The sequence below is a fragment of the Monodon monoceros genome, unplaced genomic scaffold, assembly GCF_005190385.1.
Source record: "Monodon monoceros isolate NGI ecotype Baffin Bay Population unplaced genomic scaffold, NGI_Narwhal_1 Super_Scaffold_22, whole genome shotgun sequence".
Lineage (NCBI taxonomy): Eukaryota > Metazoa > Chordata > Mammalia > Artiodactyla > Monodontidae > Monodon > Monodon monoceros.
Genome location: NW_021703779.1, coordinates 123443133 through 123460143, shown reverse-complemented (window position 1 = coordinate 123460143; position 17011 = coordinate 123443133). Strand labels below are relative to the sequence as shown.

At 45.8% G+C, this 17011-nt stretch overlaps 1 protein-coding gene across 1 annotated transcript in view; it reads right to left on the bottom strand.

Annotated features, from left to right (window-relative positions):
* The window catches only part of AFF2 (AF4/FMR2 family member 2), a 499888-nt gene that overhangs the window by 110097 nt on the left and 372780 nt on the right, over positions 1–17011 (bottom strand). Inside the window, exon 7 of the mRNA XM_029240247.1 lies at positions 15–111. Coding sequence (XP_029096080.1) covers positions 15–111 — 97 coding nt within the window. The remainder of the gene's footprint in view (positions 1–14; positions 112–17011) is intronic.

The window sequence follows — 17011 nt, the reverse complement described above, 5'->3', positions numbered from 1 at the left end:
TAAACTGGTCCTACCTGGTAGAGCTCAGTGGCAGTGCACTGAGTGGTCAAGGTCTTCACGGGTTCAAGGTCATCTTCATCGCTGCTCAGCTTAAGGTCGTCTTCAAGCATCCTACAAAAAAAGCCGAGTGGCACTGACGTTAAAAAGCGTCTTTTCTAAATCATCCTCAGATACATCTTGCGACGAGGATAAAATACTGGAGCTCCAATCTGACAGCTGCAATTCTGTCAGAGGTGCAGAGGGAACCAAGATTCTTTCAGCTAATTAGATATTTGAGCTCTTATATTTCTGTCAGAATCTGCACACATCCTGCCTCTCTACCCTCCCCTAAATCAAGGGGGGAAAAAAGCACTATTTCAGCATCTCCAGAGATGACTGGAGTCTATATATTTTTACTACTGAAAGTGTAATAAACGTACAGATCAATCACTGTGGAGGTGGAACGTGCCGGTGGATCTCTACAGGAAAAGATGCTCCAAGTCTCCCATGAAAGAATAGGGGCATGACGGCAGCCCTTAGCTCTAGAGGCTGTCGTCAAAGTCTGCGGGGCCTCTCCGGATGGCGGAGGCAAATGGCCCCGTGAATCTCCACTGCCTTTCCGTGTCCTCTGCACAGTGGCAGCTCGGTGGCCACAAAATAGCTGGGCGAGAAATGGCTAGTCATTAACCTTTTGATATATGACCCATCTCTTCCCGTAAAATTTGATCCCAGAGACGTAAGCCCATGATGTGGATAAGAAATCTTTCTCTCCTAAGGCAAGGTACCTGAAAAATACGAGTGGTCTGAATTTGGGTGATGAACTATAGCACTTTCAAAATTGTTTATCGAGCACGCAGAGCCTTCCGTTTCTATGGGGATATTAATTCCAGTGCCACCCGCTCTCCAGCTCCAGGTCTAAGCTACAGCAGGAAGAGTGACTTATTACCTTAAAATTCCAGTTACACTCCTTTCAAAGACCAACTGGTGTTAATATTTTTTTATTTCTTAAACGCAGGTTTAGACCTCATCCCCAGCCTCCCTGGACTGATTACTAGTTTCTGAGCACGCTTATGCTCTTTCTTGCTTCCAGACTCTGCGTCAGGCTCAGCTCCCAGGCTAGAAGTCCCTTCTTCAACTCTGGAAGTCCTATTTTTTCCTCCACGGCTCAGTCAGATCCCACCTCCGCCACAAAAGCTTTTGAGGAAGAATCCCTCTTCCCTCTCCCCACCCCAGCTCCGGCTGATGCCAGCTCCAGCTGTCCCCCGAGCACCGCCCCCAGCCCCCAGTTCCCACGTGCACAGGCGCGGTACCTTATCTACCTCTGCCTTCTGCACAGCGTCTTCCCAGAAACGATACAGTCCACCAGCCTCATTTTGCAGACAAGCAAAGAAAGGTTCCGAGAGGCCAAGTGCTTTGCTCAAGGTCACACAGCTACTTAGTGCTAGAGCCCGTCCTAAAACTCCCACCTCCTGATTCCCACCTACGTGTTATTTCCAGAAGGGAAGCTGGAAAGCGAAAGGCAGCTTCTAATTTGATAAATAGGGGAGCGTGTTATGTCAGGGGTTATGTCCAAATGTTAGAAAGAGATTCAGGTCAGAGTGGGTTCCAGAAACTCTCCAAAGAAAGCCCAGCTCCTCCACTTTCATGCTCAGCCACATAAGACCAGGATGTGTTCACTGAGGTCTGAAACCCGAAGACGGATATAAAGGATGATTGGTGGGAAGGACAGTTGTTAGAGTTGGTTTCAGATAAACGAAATTTGCAGGATTTATGACTGTCCTTCAAGAGACTAATGGATGTTTGGAAGATCTTAGAGGAGACAAAATGTATCTCGGCATTGCTTTCGCAGTTGCAGGCTTATAACTCTGAACAAATAATTCTTTACAGTACACTGTGCTACATGAAGACAGTATCATTCTCACAAGCTTAGAACTCAAACATTTAAAAACAACCTATGCTGGGCTTCATTTTCTGTGTGTGTACGTGTGTATGTGTGTGTGTGTGAATACAGTGTTAATTTACACCTAAGTGTTCAGCAAAATAAATGATAAATGATTCTTACCCTTTAGAGGATCCATTTCTGTGTCAGGGAAGGTCCTAAGTATTTGACCAGCAGCATGTAATTTGTGATTTGGACCTTACGAAGGAAGTTCCCATAGTAATGATAATGATTAGTCCCATTTTCCAGATGGAAACACTGAGGCCTAGGGAGGTTAGGGAACTTGTTCGTGGTCACACAGCTCGGAAATCACGGTGGCAAACATGGAACCCAGACCATCTCCAGCCAGAACTTGAGAGTATATAATGTATTCCTAGAGGATGTAACTTACAAAGGACAGAATATGAACTAAAATCAACAGCAACAACAAAAGCCCCACAAAATAAAACAAAACATATTGACCTGGGATCAAGATGTTTGGGTTCAACTGCGGGCGAATCATAAACTCTGATACCTTGGGTAAGTCATTTGCTGTCTCTGCGCCTCATCTGTGTCCCCCATCCGTTAAATGGGATAATAATTAAACTTTTTCACACGGTGGTGGTGGTGAGCATAACACGAATTAATGCATGTGAAATGCTTTATGAAAACGCAAAATAATGCAGGGTATCATTTATTAGTTTAGAAACATCACCACAGTCAGAAAACAATGTACAGCATTGATACTGTTAGCAAGTAATCACAAGCCAACTCTTAGTGAGATTTTGTTCCTCTCATTTTAGTTTGCCAAGCAACCTGAAGGTAAGCCGTGGTGACTCGGCAAACGTGTCAGTGTCTCAAAGCTGGATCCACAAATGGGCTCAGGGTCTTCAGGCTACCCTCCTTCAGTTAGAACCAGAGCGTGGAGACCGGAACTCAGCACTTATTTGACTCTCCAATCAGCTCTGTAAGATCTTAATATGGAAATGAAAGACCCTCCAATGTACAGCTCTGGAAATAGGCAGGCAATCTGTACGGTGATTGACATTAAACATCTCCCGTGCAAGAAGCTTGGTATGGATCTGGTTGTTAATAAAGGACAATCTGATGCACAGATTCAAGTCCCGGCAAACACAAATCAAGGAAGTCACTGAGAAGGCAAACTAATGCGCTCTCTCTGGAGGTGTTAAGCATTCATTTCATTCCACCCCTTCCCTGACCTATTAAGCTTTATTATTGAATCTACATGGACTTGTTTGCGTTTCCATCCATAGCTAATGCTGAACATTACTCTAGGGAAAGTGGAGGATTATGAAAGATTTGGGATTTAATTATCATAGCAGCACCATTCATGCCCATTGCAGTTGAGGTGGCCTCGGCAGAAAAATGGTAATCTCTTTTCATGAGGTTATAATTCCATAGATTCAGCACACACCGGACGGCCCCAGATGTGAACAGACCATGCTGACGTGAACGTCTGCCTACGCGTGTGGTCGTCAACAACAACAACGACTGTTCTTCCACTTTTCAATTGGATGAAAACAGAACAAAGCAGCCCTCCTTAGTGACTTCAGATGTTTGTTCCGGATCTAGTGGTTCACGAGGTCTGCCTGTGTGTGAAAACTCTGTTTTTATTTTTACTATGACTTATCATTTCTTTAGTATCAAGAAGTAAAGTAGTCCATAAAAACTGTGTCAACAAAACAAAGTCCTGGTCCTAGAAAAGCTCCAATACTGAAAGTTGGGGCAGATGAGATGGAATGAACAAAAAGAAGACCGGGGAGGGCTTGGAGGAGAAAGGAGAGCCATGTTCAGGGTCTTCTCTGTTCCTAATGCTCTGGGCCTCGAGCTGATCCTGGTGGCCTCAGAGGGCTCTTGGCACTGGGACATCCTAGGACACTACGGTGTGACAGGCCCCATGTTACTTATAACTGTAACATCTGCTCTCCAGAAACACTGCTCCCTCACAGAGCGGAAAGCTCGGGTGATTTTGAAGAGGAAGAAATAGAGAGCTAGAAACATTATTCCGGAAGGTTCTATGGAAATGAAGACTTTAGTTGTGGCAGCGTGAGCCTCAGAGCAAGGGCTTGAGAGCCAGACAGACCTGAGTTCAAATACTGGATTTTCTAATGGGTTTGCTCTCTTGAACTAGTTAATAAAACTCTTTGAATCTCAATTTTCTCACATGTTAAAATCAGTAACAATAATACCTACTTTGGAGAATTTTTGGAAGGATTAGAAAAAGAAAGTTTATACAAATTGCCTAGGAGTCAATACAGGTAGCTACTGCTTTCATCTTGGTTATTATTGCTATTGTTGTTATTATTACCTGAGCAACGGTGCTGTAGAGTTTGGAACAATTTTTTTACAAAGCTCTGGTGGTGACTCAAAGACTGGCAGAGGCACCAGCTAGCAGGCATCATTGGAAGCCCCTGACCAGGTGAGGAGAGGTTCAGAGATCCTTAAGGAGTTTGGAAAGTTTCTGGGCTTGGATTTATTCTCTAGAATGTTCTAAACACATCATGGCTATTTGGGGTTTCCTGAGATCCTCCCAGAGTGCCTAAGATCCCCTGGATATCTGAAGGCCAGTTGCAAGAGGAAACACCCAGACAGTTTCAAGCGAGAGTTTTTTAAAAAAAAAAAAGAGTGGCTCTGACGTCCCGCTCCTTATACTGTGCAGCGACCTGCAGATTCAGAGAGAGGGGCCAAGGAGGGCCCCCACTGGACGCTGTGCTCACCTTGGGCACTGTCTTTGGGCCTGCCACCCTCAGGAGGCTGTTCCAAGACACACGTGACTTTAACCTTTGTATGTAAGACTGGGCTTCGGAGGCTGTTAGTTGATACGGAATCCTTGCTCAGAAGCAACCTTCCGAACCCTGAGTGGTTCTCCGGGCTTGTAAGCCTACACAGTGCCTTTCTGTGAATTTCAAAATGGTGCCCCTCTGGGCAGACAGCCCATCAGGCGCATTACTTATTATGGGCTGGATTCCAGCTTCCAGGTGTCAGTGGAAGTAGCTGCCATGTTGGTGGCTGATGCGCAGATGGACTACGGCTCTTACGGTTGGAAGTGCCTAGAGTGCTACTTGTCTAACCCGTCACCAGGTGCAGATACCTACTACATCCCTAAAGTTCGGCCACAGCCTTTGTCTGATGCTTTTAGGCATTCGTTTCTACTCTTCAGTAGCTTTAATTGTTTTGAGTTCTGCCAGTTAGGAGTTGCCCTGTGCTGTCTTGTAGCTTCCATCTAGTAGCCTGAGCCCTGTTCTCTATAAGCCACACTGGGAGACTGGACGTGGAATGGGGATGGGAGGTAGAGCCAGTGCTGCTATTTCCATCGTGCAGGGGAGGAAAGGAGGCTGTTCCAGTCAGGTTCTAGGCTCTCAAAAATTGAGAACCATAGCTTTTGTCCCAACTATTTTGGGGCTTTCAGAGGACTAGCTTAAATTACCATTGTCCCCATAAGTATTCAGAGCTGATAGCAATCAAGTGTTTTGTTGTTGCCTTTGGCTCCAAATGAAAAACACAGCTGAGGTGGGCTGGGCATCCCAGAGAGTCTGGGGGATGCCTGAAGACCTGAGCCTTCTTGTCAGGTAGCCTCTTACCGTGGGCCCTTTTCTAGAATAGTATCTTAGTCCTATTGACTCCTTAAAGGACACTTCCTCTTCATAAAGTAGGCTGGGAGGAATGAAACACGACCTGATTAGAATTACTCGCGGAATTCTATATTTCCCTACCTAGCGCTTTGTAGCCTCTGCAGCACCGAATCATTTGTGGGTAGTGAGGCAGGTGACGAGGAAGAGGCTGTGATATTTTTCAAAGTATTCATTCTGTTTCCCTGACGTGAAGGGGCTCAGGCTCTTTTCTCGGGAGAAGCTGCATTTAATTTTCTCAAGGTTTTAACTTAAAAGTCAGATTCCGTGAGCACCCCACTGGGGATCCTGGAAATTCTGAGTCTGAGGGCTGAGGCAGAGACAAATAGTTGGAAGATCCAGACTATATTCTACGGAGATAAATCTCCAAGATCTATCAGGTGGGACCTCTAGCCTGGTGTCTCCCAGTGGGCCCACAGCCTGGGTCCAAACTAGATCATGCACCCTGCCATGGGCAGACAGACCAGAGAAGGAGACCAGAAGATACCTGTAGCTGACGGCGTTCTCAGGGTTTCAGAAAGTGGGCATCTCATGTGCTTACTGTGGTTCCTGAACAAGAGAACTGAGAGTTCCCTTAGGGACCATCTAGTCCAGGTTTTGGCAAACTGAGGCCTTCAGTCCAAACTAGCCTTCCCTCTGTTCTTGTACCGCCTGTGAGTTGAGATGATTGGTTTTCACATTTTTAAATGGTTGAGAAAAAATCAAAAGAAGAATAATATTTCATGAGATTTGAAAATTATATGGCATTCAAATTTCCTTATCCGTTGACAAAGTCAAATTGGAACATACCACACCCATTCATGTACATATCACCTGTGCTCTTGTGCCGCAATGGCCGAGTTCAGTAGCCGTAACAGAGGACATAAGGCCCCAAAAGCCTGAAATGTTTACTATCTGAGCCTTTACGTAAAAAAGTTTGCTGACCCCTGCTGTAAACCAATGGTTTTCAAACTTTCCTACACACACGAATCCTCCCCTGCCAGGCGAAATCTTATAAGAAACCCATGCTTAAAGATTAAAGCCATGGTGCTTTGCTCACAGCCAGGTTGGGCGACCTCTGGGGTACCCCAGGGATTAGATGAACGTAGTGTGAAAACGATCATCTGGTCGAGTCTTATTTGTTGGAGGTAATTATGGCTCCACGGATATTCACAGGACTTAGTTAGAGGACGCGAGTTACTTAACCTCTCTGAACCTCAGTTTATTCCTCTGTGCAATAGGAATAAAAAGAATATCTATCTCAGAGATTCGGGGAATGCCGAATAGTCTGTTTGGCTCGAGTCCTGAGTACAGACAAGGCAACAGTAGGAGATAAAAGAGTAAATATCCTGTTTCTAGCTGCACGTGTGGTATACATGGATTTATATCTACATCGCATACATAAGCCAAAGCTAGTAATGTGAGCCTTGAATGTATACGACTATTGACTTGTATCAGACTGCCACCTCTTCATCCTTGGACTTCCTTAGAATTGATCAATTCAGCACAATACCAGTGTCCTGCTCCATGGGCACTATTTTGAATTTGATTTTCATTTTCTTGGTATATTTCTCTGGGTTATGTAATTTTCTCTGAATGTGGGGACTCAAGTTATCATGCAAATGACAAACTGCCTAATAGAATTCAGTTGGCTTTCAAGAATGTTACATACACCAAAACACTGTTGTATCATTTTTTAGGGGTGTGTGTAAAAACATCTAAGAGTGGATTTCCCTGGAGAAGATCATAAACCAGTGAAGCAACCCGGACCTGAAAACAGCTGCTGGGATAATTCCAAAGGGGACAAGAGAATCTCTTGTTTTAAAAACTATCCCGAGGATGCATTGTGATAGTAGATGGTGCAACTCTTCAGTAGGACTGTACGTGTCATCTTGCATGAATTTCCTTTGAGTCATATTAGGTGATATGGAAAGTCATCCATGCGGAGTAATAGGGATTCATTCAAGACCATTTACTGGGCCTGGTATTTGCCGGTGAGACAATGTTGCACAGTTTTTGGAGTTGGGCTGTGCTGAATTTAAGCCCCAGCTCTAAAACATACTGAGTGTGGACTGGGGCAAGTTACCTACCATAGCTTCAGTTTCCTAATCTGTACCGTGGAAACAATAATAGTACCTATTCCAGAAGGTTGGTATGAGGATTAGATGAGATTATGTATGTAAGATGGTTGGTAAACACTCAGTCACTTGCCATGACTGTGCTTGGCCCTGGGGTGGCAACTATGTGGATGACATGGTCCCTTCCCCTAATAAACTCGCACTTTAAGAAGCACAAAGGCCTGATAAACAAACAATAACAATGTAATGTTGTACGTTCAATGTCAGAGGCACGTAAGAAGGGACTCAAAGAAGGAACGTCGAAGTCTACCCGGAGAGTCTGGTGAAGGCTACCCAGAAGCAGTGGCCTTCGAGTAATGCCTCCAAGGCAGAATGAACTGCCAGGGAAGGAAGGAAAGAGCAGCCTGGGGAGAACAAGCAGAGGAACCAAGAGAACTGAGGTTTGGGGAAGAGTGGGGTGCTTGGTCTGGCTGGAATATACTACATGTCGGCACTAGCGAACAGGCCTGAGTCTAAGGAGGTAGCTGGGGTGAGACCGGACCTTGCCTTTGCTCTAAAGAATGACAGGGAGGGGAAAGGACCACAGTTTTTAAGCAGAGGAGGGACATGGAGAGCCAGAGGCAGAGATCTCTGAGAGCAAAGAACCTAGATCGACGGGAAGAAGGAGGTAGCACGGATACCTGTTGGACCACCATTGTCGTAGTCCAGGGAACAGAGGGTGGTGGCCTGGGCCAGGGCACTGACAGTCAGGTTGGGGGAGAGAAGGGACCAGGTTCTACAGACATGCTGGCATTAGAATCAATGGAATTGGGACACTGACGGACGATCCTCTCGTCCACTGTTTTTCCAGCCACTCTGAGGGCACTGAACGTACGTCACGAACTCTGCCCATCTCCAAAGCACACACACACTCCCTCACACTGGGCTGGCCCTCTCTCTTGATTAGCGTCCCCTCCTTGTCCCACGGCTTGGCTACCTACACTAGGACCTTGGCTACCAGGGCAGAAGGAGTGTCTCTCGTACTCAACCTTTCTTTCTGGAGACACACCTCGCAAGTTCTGCGACCACGGCTGATTAGAGACTAGAAACCCCTGTGGTTCCTCCCAAAGTGCCTCCCAATCACACAGGGTACTTCATTACTTGTCTCTCCACATCAGCTCCTAATTGGTAAAGGATTAAGTAAAGAACTCCTTTATCAAGCTGGTCCATTAATCTCCATCTAAGGAAACTCTTCAAAACAACTGAAATATTAAGTTGCTATTAAGCACCCTACAACCCGTGCCTGCTGACAGCCCCTGTGTCTTCCATTAAACTCGATGGGAGCTGGGACCAATTCTTAGTTATATCTGAGGCACTGCAAATCCTCAGCCACTGATAACACAGCACTTTAGCCTGGAGTGCATTAAACTGTTTCTCAAACCCCTTTCTAGAGAAAGGTTGTCGAGAACGGATGTTTACCTGAATTGACACAGCAGATGGGATTTCCTGGAGGCCGACGCATAAAGAATTCACATTTTCTTTCACGTTGTTTAAGCACAATAGTCAAACCTGACAATTTAGGCCCATCTAAAATCTTGACAGCAATGTTGCCCAGTTGTTTATGAAAATCCCACCTGGTTTATAGGCTCAGCTCTTTCTGTTTCATCTAAAGGACACCCCTCTCCCAACACACACACACACACACACACACACACACACACACACACACACTTTTGTTTAGGGTAAAAGGAGGCAGACTGTCTTGTAACCCATACTGACAGTGTTTCAACCCTATAAAATCCTACAGCTGGACTTTCTTGGGGCACATGGAGCCCAGGGCCCCCGTGAGCATCCCATCAGGTGAGCACAGGTGAGCACCTGTCATGCACACACATACAAGACAGGGTGAGGCCTGAGTGATTTGACTGGTAAAGATCCAGCCAGTCGCTCTTCCAGTCAGGCAGTTGAGTACTTACATAACAAAAGTAAGGAAGGTGCGCCAGCTCCGCGGTCCTTGTCCCACACACCAAAAAGGACACCATTAAAACCGGTGGGACCCGATGACGGCAGAGCGAGCTGTACGATATTCTGTGATTGAGGAGCCCACTCTAGACTTCCATTAAGAGGGCTTATAGGCGAGGGAGTGGGACAGAATGTTCCATACCTCATCAAAGCCTGGGAGGTAATTGTGTCATCACAGGCTCCCAGAGGAGATGGGGGGTGAGTGGGAGACGGCCTTGGAGTACACCCTCAAGATCTTCTCGTGCCCTCCTGTCCTGGGACGATCGCTAGGTGTTCTGCCAACACTCAGATTATCTGTGGCTCAAGCCTCGTCCTATGTGGCCTATTGGAATACCTGCGGGGTGTCCACAGCGCCACAGCAGAGCTGTTTCCCTACACTGCCAGACATCCTAGTCAGTGGCTCACTACCCCTTAGGGGACCTGCTTTTCAGATCTGGGACCATGCTGAACACGCTCATTTACTAAGGTTTCACGTCAAACGTGCTGCCTACGTTGAAGTTCTAACAAAGGCTAGGAAGAAGCTTCATTACCAGAAGCAGAACAATAGCTATTGCACTTGCTTCTCCGCTAGGAGTGATGAATGTGGGCTGAGCTAGCCATAGCTCCAGTCCAAGGACACACACCTTCAAGAACTAGCCAGTGTTCAGAATCCTTGGAGACCAGTGACTTGCCTCTTTGCACAGCCAGCTGAGTTGCATGTGGCTTCTCAGCACAGGGCAGGGCTCGTTGTAGAGCCTGAGGCTGCTCTGTAGTCAGAGAGACCCAGGTTCAAACCCCCACTAGCTGTGTCACCTTGGATCAAATCCGTTGAACTTCCGTGAGTCCCTTGGTGAAAGGGGGATCCTAACAGCATCACCGTATAAGATTGCTCTAACTATTAAATGAGATAACCCTAACACATAGGAATCACCCCCATCTTTATCATTTATTGTGATTCTTGGACCAAGATAGTTCAGCCTGGATTATCCTGAACACATCAGATGTCACTTTTATTCGGAAACAAGTAAAATTAGAGAAGTGTGTTCTCGCATTAAAGCAAAAGTTGCAGGAAGGAAAAGAACTGTACCCCAGCCACAAATAGCTTTTGCATGTCAGAGGTAGAAGTAGATCAATTTTTTGAGTACAAAGAGAGTCTATTAATATTATTATATCCACTTTTTCAAATCTGTAAAATTCAAATCTACATAAAATACAACTGAACTGCAGATCATAAAATAGTAACCTACCAGATTCCAGGAGTGCACAAACAGTTTGATATCAAGATGTCTATTTGTACGCTACATCACGTCATCAACAAATAAAATGATAAAAAACATATGATCATCTCAATAGATGCCAAACACACACCAGATGAAATTTCATACCTATTCCTGATTCAGAGCTTTCAAAACTAGGTAGAGAAGGATACCTCCTTTCTGGATAAGGACTGTATAATGGAAACTGTCAATCTAAAGGTACGTTTTAGTAGGTAAAAAGGTTTAATCAATTTTTAAACATGTATTTTAAAACAAAAATGGGGTTGCAGATGACTGTTTCAAGTGTTTCTAAAAATCTGTATTAATGTTGATTCACTGGGTAGGCAGAAGGAACACAAACAGACTAATATCATCCAATGACACCATTTGTTCTCATAATGACTCCAATTTAAACAGTTTTGAGGCATCACATATGGCTTCCACGAGGAATTCTTTCCATGTAGGTAAAGACAAAATTAGAGAGTCACACGAAAACCCTCAGTTTCCACTTCCACATTTCATAAAGTATTAATCATTTAAAAACACATCCCCATTTCATTGGCATTCGTATCTGCCTACAAGCTTCATAAATGCAGAGATGCTGGGTAACACGATTGAAAATTTGATCCTATTGTTTTAACAAAATGAGAATTGTTTTAGAAGGGGCTCCACAATGTCTGGGCATATATTTCTCTAAGTAACAGTATGAGGCAAGCATTTCCCCCAGGAATTCAACATTTATGTTGATGCACTTGGCTGCAGAGCCAATCCTGCACTGGCTCTAATACAGAGGAATTTTCTGAACATTTTGAGTAATGGGACTGAAATAATTTAACGGCTCCTTCTGTGCATGTTAAATTAGTTGCATGATATATTTAGCTTTTGCAGAAAACTTGTTTACACTATAAATTACAGCACATGGCATAATCACACTGATGCGGAAAGCCAGCCATGTTGAATCATTTTGGCCATCTCTCTCCAAACTTCAACTTGGTGCAAATGAATTCTCTGTGGCTCACCAACACAGCGTGGGTGTTTCTTAACACTGGGACCCTGATGAATCCGTGTAAGGCCATCATCTTAGCACTGCCACTGTCTCCATAAGAAGAGCTGAATTTCTGAGATGGGAAGATTTTCAAGATAAGTGAGTGGCATACAGATCCAAATCATTATGTACTACCACTTATCAATGGATTTAGGAGGGATTGACCTTCTGATTCTGAAACACAGAAATAACCCAGGTGCCTAATGATTAAGAACGCTGGTAAATCTAATCTCCTAAGAGGGTGACACTATATAAAGGCGAGAGCAAAGATTTGGGAGTTGCACGGACTAGGGGTCCAGACCGGGCTCTTGCATTGACTAGCTGTGCAAATGTAGGCAAACTGATTAACCTCTCTGAGCCTCCATAATTTGGTCTCGAAAACAAGGCCCCTGATATCTACTTTGCACGGATTTTGTGAAGAGTAATGTGAAAAGGTTGTGAGTGCTTAATAAACGTTACCACTTCTATTATTCCCGGTATTAGGACAAATTGGATCCTGGTTCTTATACCAATGCGTTCAGAAGCAGCACTAAGAGAATTCCTGCAGATGAAATCATCAGCTCTCCTGCTGAAGAAAGCAGTTTCAGCCGCAACAGAGAGCCATCAGTAGGTTTTACATATGGTAGGTAAACATCTTAAGAAATTGGAGATCTATTCTTTCATGATGTGGCTTTAGGTAAGAAAGCGCCAATTCTGAATACTTGCCTCAACACTAGGCTATTTCTATCCTGTTATTCACAGACTCACATGCGTGATAGATGGGTAACTAGCTGTCTAGATAGAGAGACAAACAGAGAGGTATACATGTAGATATATGGAGAGTGGCAGATCTTAATACCGGCCGGGAGTTATCAGCTAATTTCTAAAACTTTAAAGTGTATTCAGAACAAAAGTATAATCAACCGAAATAAAACAGCTCCAATCATTCGAGGAATAACACGTTAGTCAATTCAAAGCTCTTTGAATATCACCCAGTTCACATCCATCAGATGTGAACTGATGCCTCCAGGGCTACCACCTTGCCTCTGTTTCACGATGAATCTAAGTTGGCCGACCGTAGCTGGTGATCACAAGACTTATTCAGGTAAGCTCAGAGTGTGCCCGACATTCACTTTGCCACGTGTGCCCATGGATCACTTCACTGACTCTTTCCAAGAAATCTGGGAGGCTGCACTTGTATTTTCCGTTTTTAGGCAAGGAAACTCAGAAAAGTTAAGAAAAGTCTCCACAGAATGGGAGAAAATAGTTGTGGGTCATATATCTGATAAGAGTCTAGTAACCAGAATATATAAAGAAGCCAGGACACTAAACCATAAAATGACAGGTAACGCAATTAAAGAATGGGCAAAGGATCTGAATGGATGTTTCTCCAGGGAAGATATACAAATGGCCAACATACAGATGAAAAGATGCTCAACATCATTAGCCATCCGGAAACAGACATAAAGTGAAAACAACCGAAATGCCCATAAAGTGATGAATGGACAAACAGGATGTGGTCTAGCCAGAGAATGGAATACTATTCAGCCACAAAAAGGAACAAAGTACTGGTACAGGCTACGACATGGAGGAACCTTGAAAACACTGTGCTGAGTGAAAGAAGAAGCCAGACACAAAAGACCACATATTGAATGAGTCCATTTATATGAAATGTACATAACAGGCAAATCCATAGAGAGAGAAAGTAGATTACTAGTTGCCCAGGGCTGGGGGGAGGGGGAGTGAGGAATGACTGCTCATGGCATGAGGGTTCTTTCTGGGGTGATGAACACGTCCTGGAATTAGAGAGTGGTGATGGTTGCACAAGTCTGTGACCACCACAAACCACTGAATTGTGCACTAAAATGTGAATTGTATGGTACCTGAATCTCAATAAAGCTATTATTTTTTAAAAGTCACACGGCTGGGCAAGTGGGGGGACGGAGAGCTGGGATGACAGCCCCCAGCACCTGCCTGGGGCCAAAGCCCACGTCCCTAACCACTCCACTCACTGCCCTGCTTGATGGAGATTGATGGGAGGTCTTAGATGCATTTCTACTCGCATCTATGGAGAAAACCGCCATGAGAAAAAGGGCTATTTTTCCCCCACATAATCCCTTTCTCCTTCCATTTTTCCTGTGTTAAAACTGCAATTGAAACAGCCAGCAGAAGCTTCACCGGGGAAAAGGGCTTTGTGTTTTCCAGGAGAGACAAAGCATTACATTAAAGAGACAGCTGTCTGGATGGGGCGGGGACCAAGCCCAGAAACCTTTAGCAAACATGCTCTATCCCTCTTTGACTTCAGAATTTCCAAACCTGAGGCTAGTAACGAAAGGAATCCATCTGCACAGAGGTCCCTCTCAACAGGACAAATCACCTGCCCCCCTCAATAAACCCATGGGCCGGCATGTGTATAATGTGGCCTGACAATGTGGATGAGTTGATCTGAGCGGACATCGGGACCGATGGCGGGAGGCTCACATTCTAGCGAGGTGAGGATGCAGACTCGGTCCTCAACTAATCATTGTATACAGCAATTCGTTAAGTACAGGGAAAATGGGGCTGTGAAACTCCTTTTCTGTATTTCGAGGTGGGGAAAAGGTGTTAGTTCTTGCTGGGCTTATGTGCAGTCTGCCCAGGACTGCGGCGGTTTCTCCTCTGTTGAGGCCTCTCCAGGTCCGGGGCTCTGATACCTAATGCGTTTTCCAGATGCTGACACGTGGGATTAGGTAGCCGGGCTCCTAACAGGGCCCAGCGCTGGTGGTGCGGCTCCTACACTCATGCAGATGTTAGATCACAAAGCCAATTTAACCCGGGGCTCCCTTGAGCTGAGAGATAATTTGCCTTTAATCCTCTTCCGCTTGTCTATGGTCTAACTTCCCCATCCGTAAAATATGTCCACACGGCTCCTGTTCACGCAGAGGGAGTCCCCGGCGCGCACACACACACACACCCACACACACCCCCCACCGGTAACACTCTGTTTCCAATCATCGACTTTCAGAACTTGACCCAGACCTTGAACCCGACCCAGACCTTGCTGCCATCTCCGCCATCCTCTTGCATCACCCCCAACTCTTGCAACCCCGGACCTGGCCAAGGAAAACATCCAGGGCTGCTTCGGGGAAGATGCCCCGCCCCCTCGTCTGCCGCCCTAAGCCGGGGCTCTGTCCATATGTGGAGTCTTTGGCTGCCCCCTCGGTTTGGGGACCACGAGGTAATAGGGGTTCTCCCCTCTCATTCTTCTTGCCTTTTGCCTTTTTAATCGCCCACCTATCAGGGCCAAATTGCCTTGTCACTGGCTGCAGAGCTTGCCTCTGACAGAGATAGCTGCTACTGTTAATAGGCGTCTTCACTCGGGCCCATTTCACTTGCCTCACTCTGACAGCCTCACAATAGCCACCTTCCCTGGAAAGAAAACTGTGATTTAGTGGAGAGAGAATGTGGGACAACAGCTTCATCTGCCTCTGGGTCTCCAGTGGGTTCTCTTGACAGACTCCCGCCGCAGAGCCAAAGATGGAACAGCCACAGGGAAACAGGCCAGTCAGGGGCTGGGTTTGGTTCAGGACGCCGGCAAAACCAGTGGTCCAGATCACTGGCTAAGAAGGTGAGGGCTGCTTCCTCTGAAGGCTCTGTCTCCACAGGAAAAAGTAAATCTGTCTGTTTTTTCCATTACTTTCTATATTGCCCAGGTAGCGGGCTGAGCAGCCTTTTCTTAACTTGGTAATTGCAGTAACAATGTTATCTGGAAATTACTGCTTGCAGATGCGGCCTGAGTCAGCTCCCTAAACCCGTGTCATTCTGAGAGGGTGGAAGAGAAGGGAGCCCAGAGGTGGCTTTCCTGCGGTGGGGGGTGGGGGGTGGGGCGGGCAGATTTCACGCTCCCGGGGCTTCCCACTGGCTGGGATGGGACAGAACCCAGCAGCCCATCACTACGTCCTGCCATCTGAAGGAGCCCATTTAACGAAGGTCGTGAGAACTGCTGCCATTCACAAAAGGCAAATTCAGGAAACAGGCTGGTTATGCATTGAACTGGGTTCCCCCCACCCCAAGTTCATATGTTGAAGTCCTAACCACCAGTACCTCTGAATGTGACCTTGTTTGGAGACAGGGTCTTTACAGAAGTAATCAAATTAAAGTGAGGTCATGAAGGTGGACCCTCATCCGACATGACTGGTGTCCTTACAAGAAGAGGAAATTTGGACACAGAGATACCTGTAGATGGAAGGTGATGTGAAGAGATATAAGGATAAGACGGCCGTCTACAAGCCCAGGAGAGAGGCCTGGAACGTATCCTTCCCTCATAGCCCTCAGAAGGAACCAACTCTACCCACACGTTGATCTGGGGCTTCTAGCCTCCAGAACTGGGGGACGATGCATTTCTGTGGTTGCAGCCCCCCAGTCTGTGCGACTTTGTTACGGCAGCCCCAGCAAACGAATACAGGATTATACCCCAGTTCCCAGGGACCCCAAATATGTGCATTGGGGGCAATGCATTCATACCCCAAATACCTGTCTCTTCATGTACGCGCCTCACCGTCTAATGACATGGGGAAAGAGGCAGTTGGGCGGGCGTGACACAAACATGTTCGCCAAGAGAAAGTAGCAACCAAGGTGAGTGGGGAAGGGAGGGAAATCCCAGTGACCAATTTTCTCAAGTGGAAAATAAGTGAAACTTGGGTCATCTGAGCCTCTTGAGTTGACAGAGCATCTCCAAAGCTAAAATTTAACCAAACTCCAGGTAACTCTTCGCCCTGTTTAGGAGGTCGTCTTCTACTGAAGTAAGAGTATTAATTGTTATTTTGCTCGGTAAGCCGCACTGATTTCGCTTCTGTTCTTGCCAGTTGTAAGGCTGAATTTTGCTTTCAGTGACTTCTGACAGTGCCATCTGAGGGCAGATTCAAACTCTTTAGATGAGTAGTAGTTTAGAACTGAAAGCGTTCCTACGCCATGATTTTTGTCCCCTAGAGAGCTTAAAATGTCACCCTTTTGGCACACACTTGGCAGAAGACCTCAGAACAAGAGGTGAGCCACACAGCACAAGAGGTCAAATGCCAGAGGGTATATGACAAAAATGAAAAGCCCAGAACAGAATGCAAGATAATCACTGAAGCCGGAGGCACAACCAGCAATGGGGCTTATTGTTT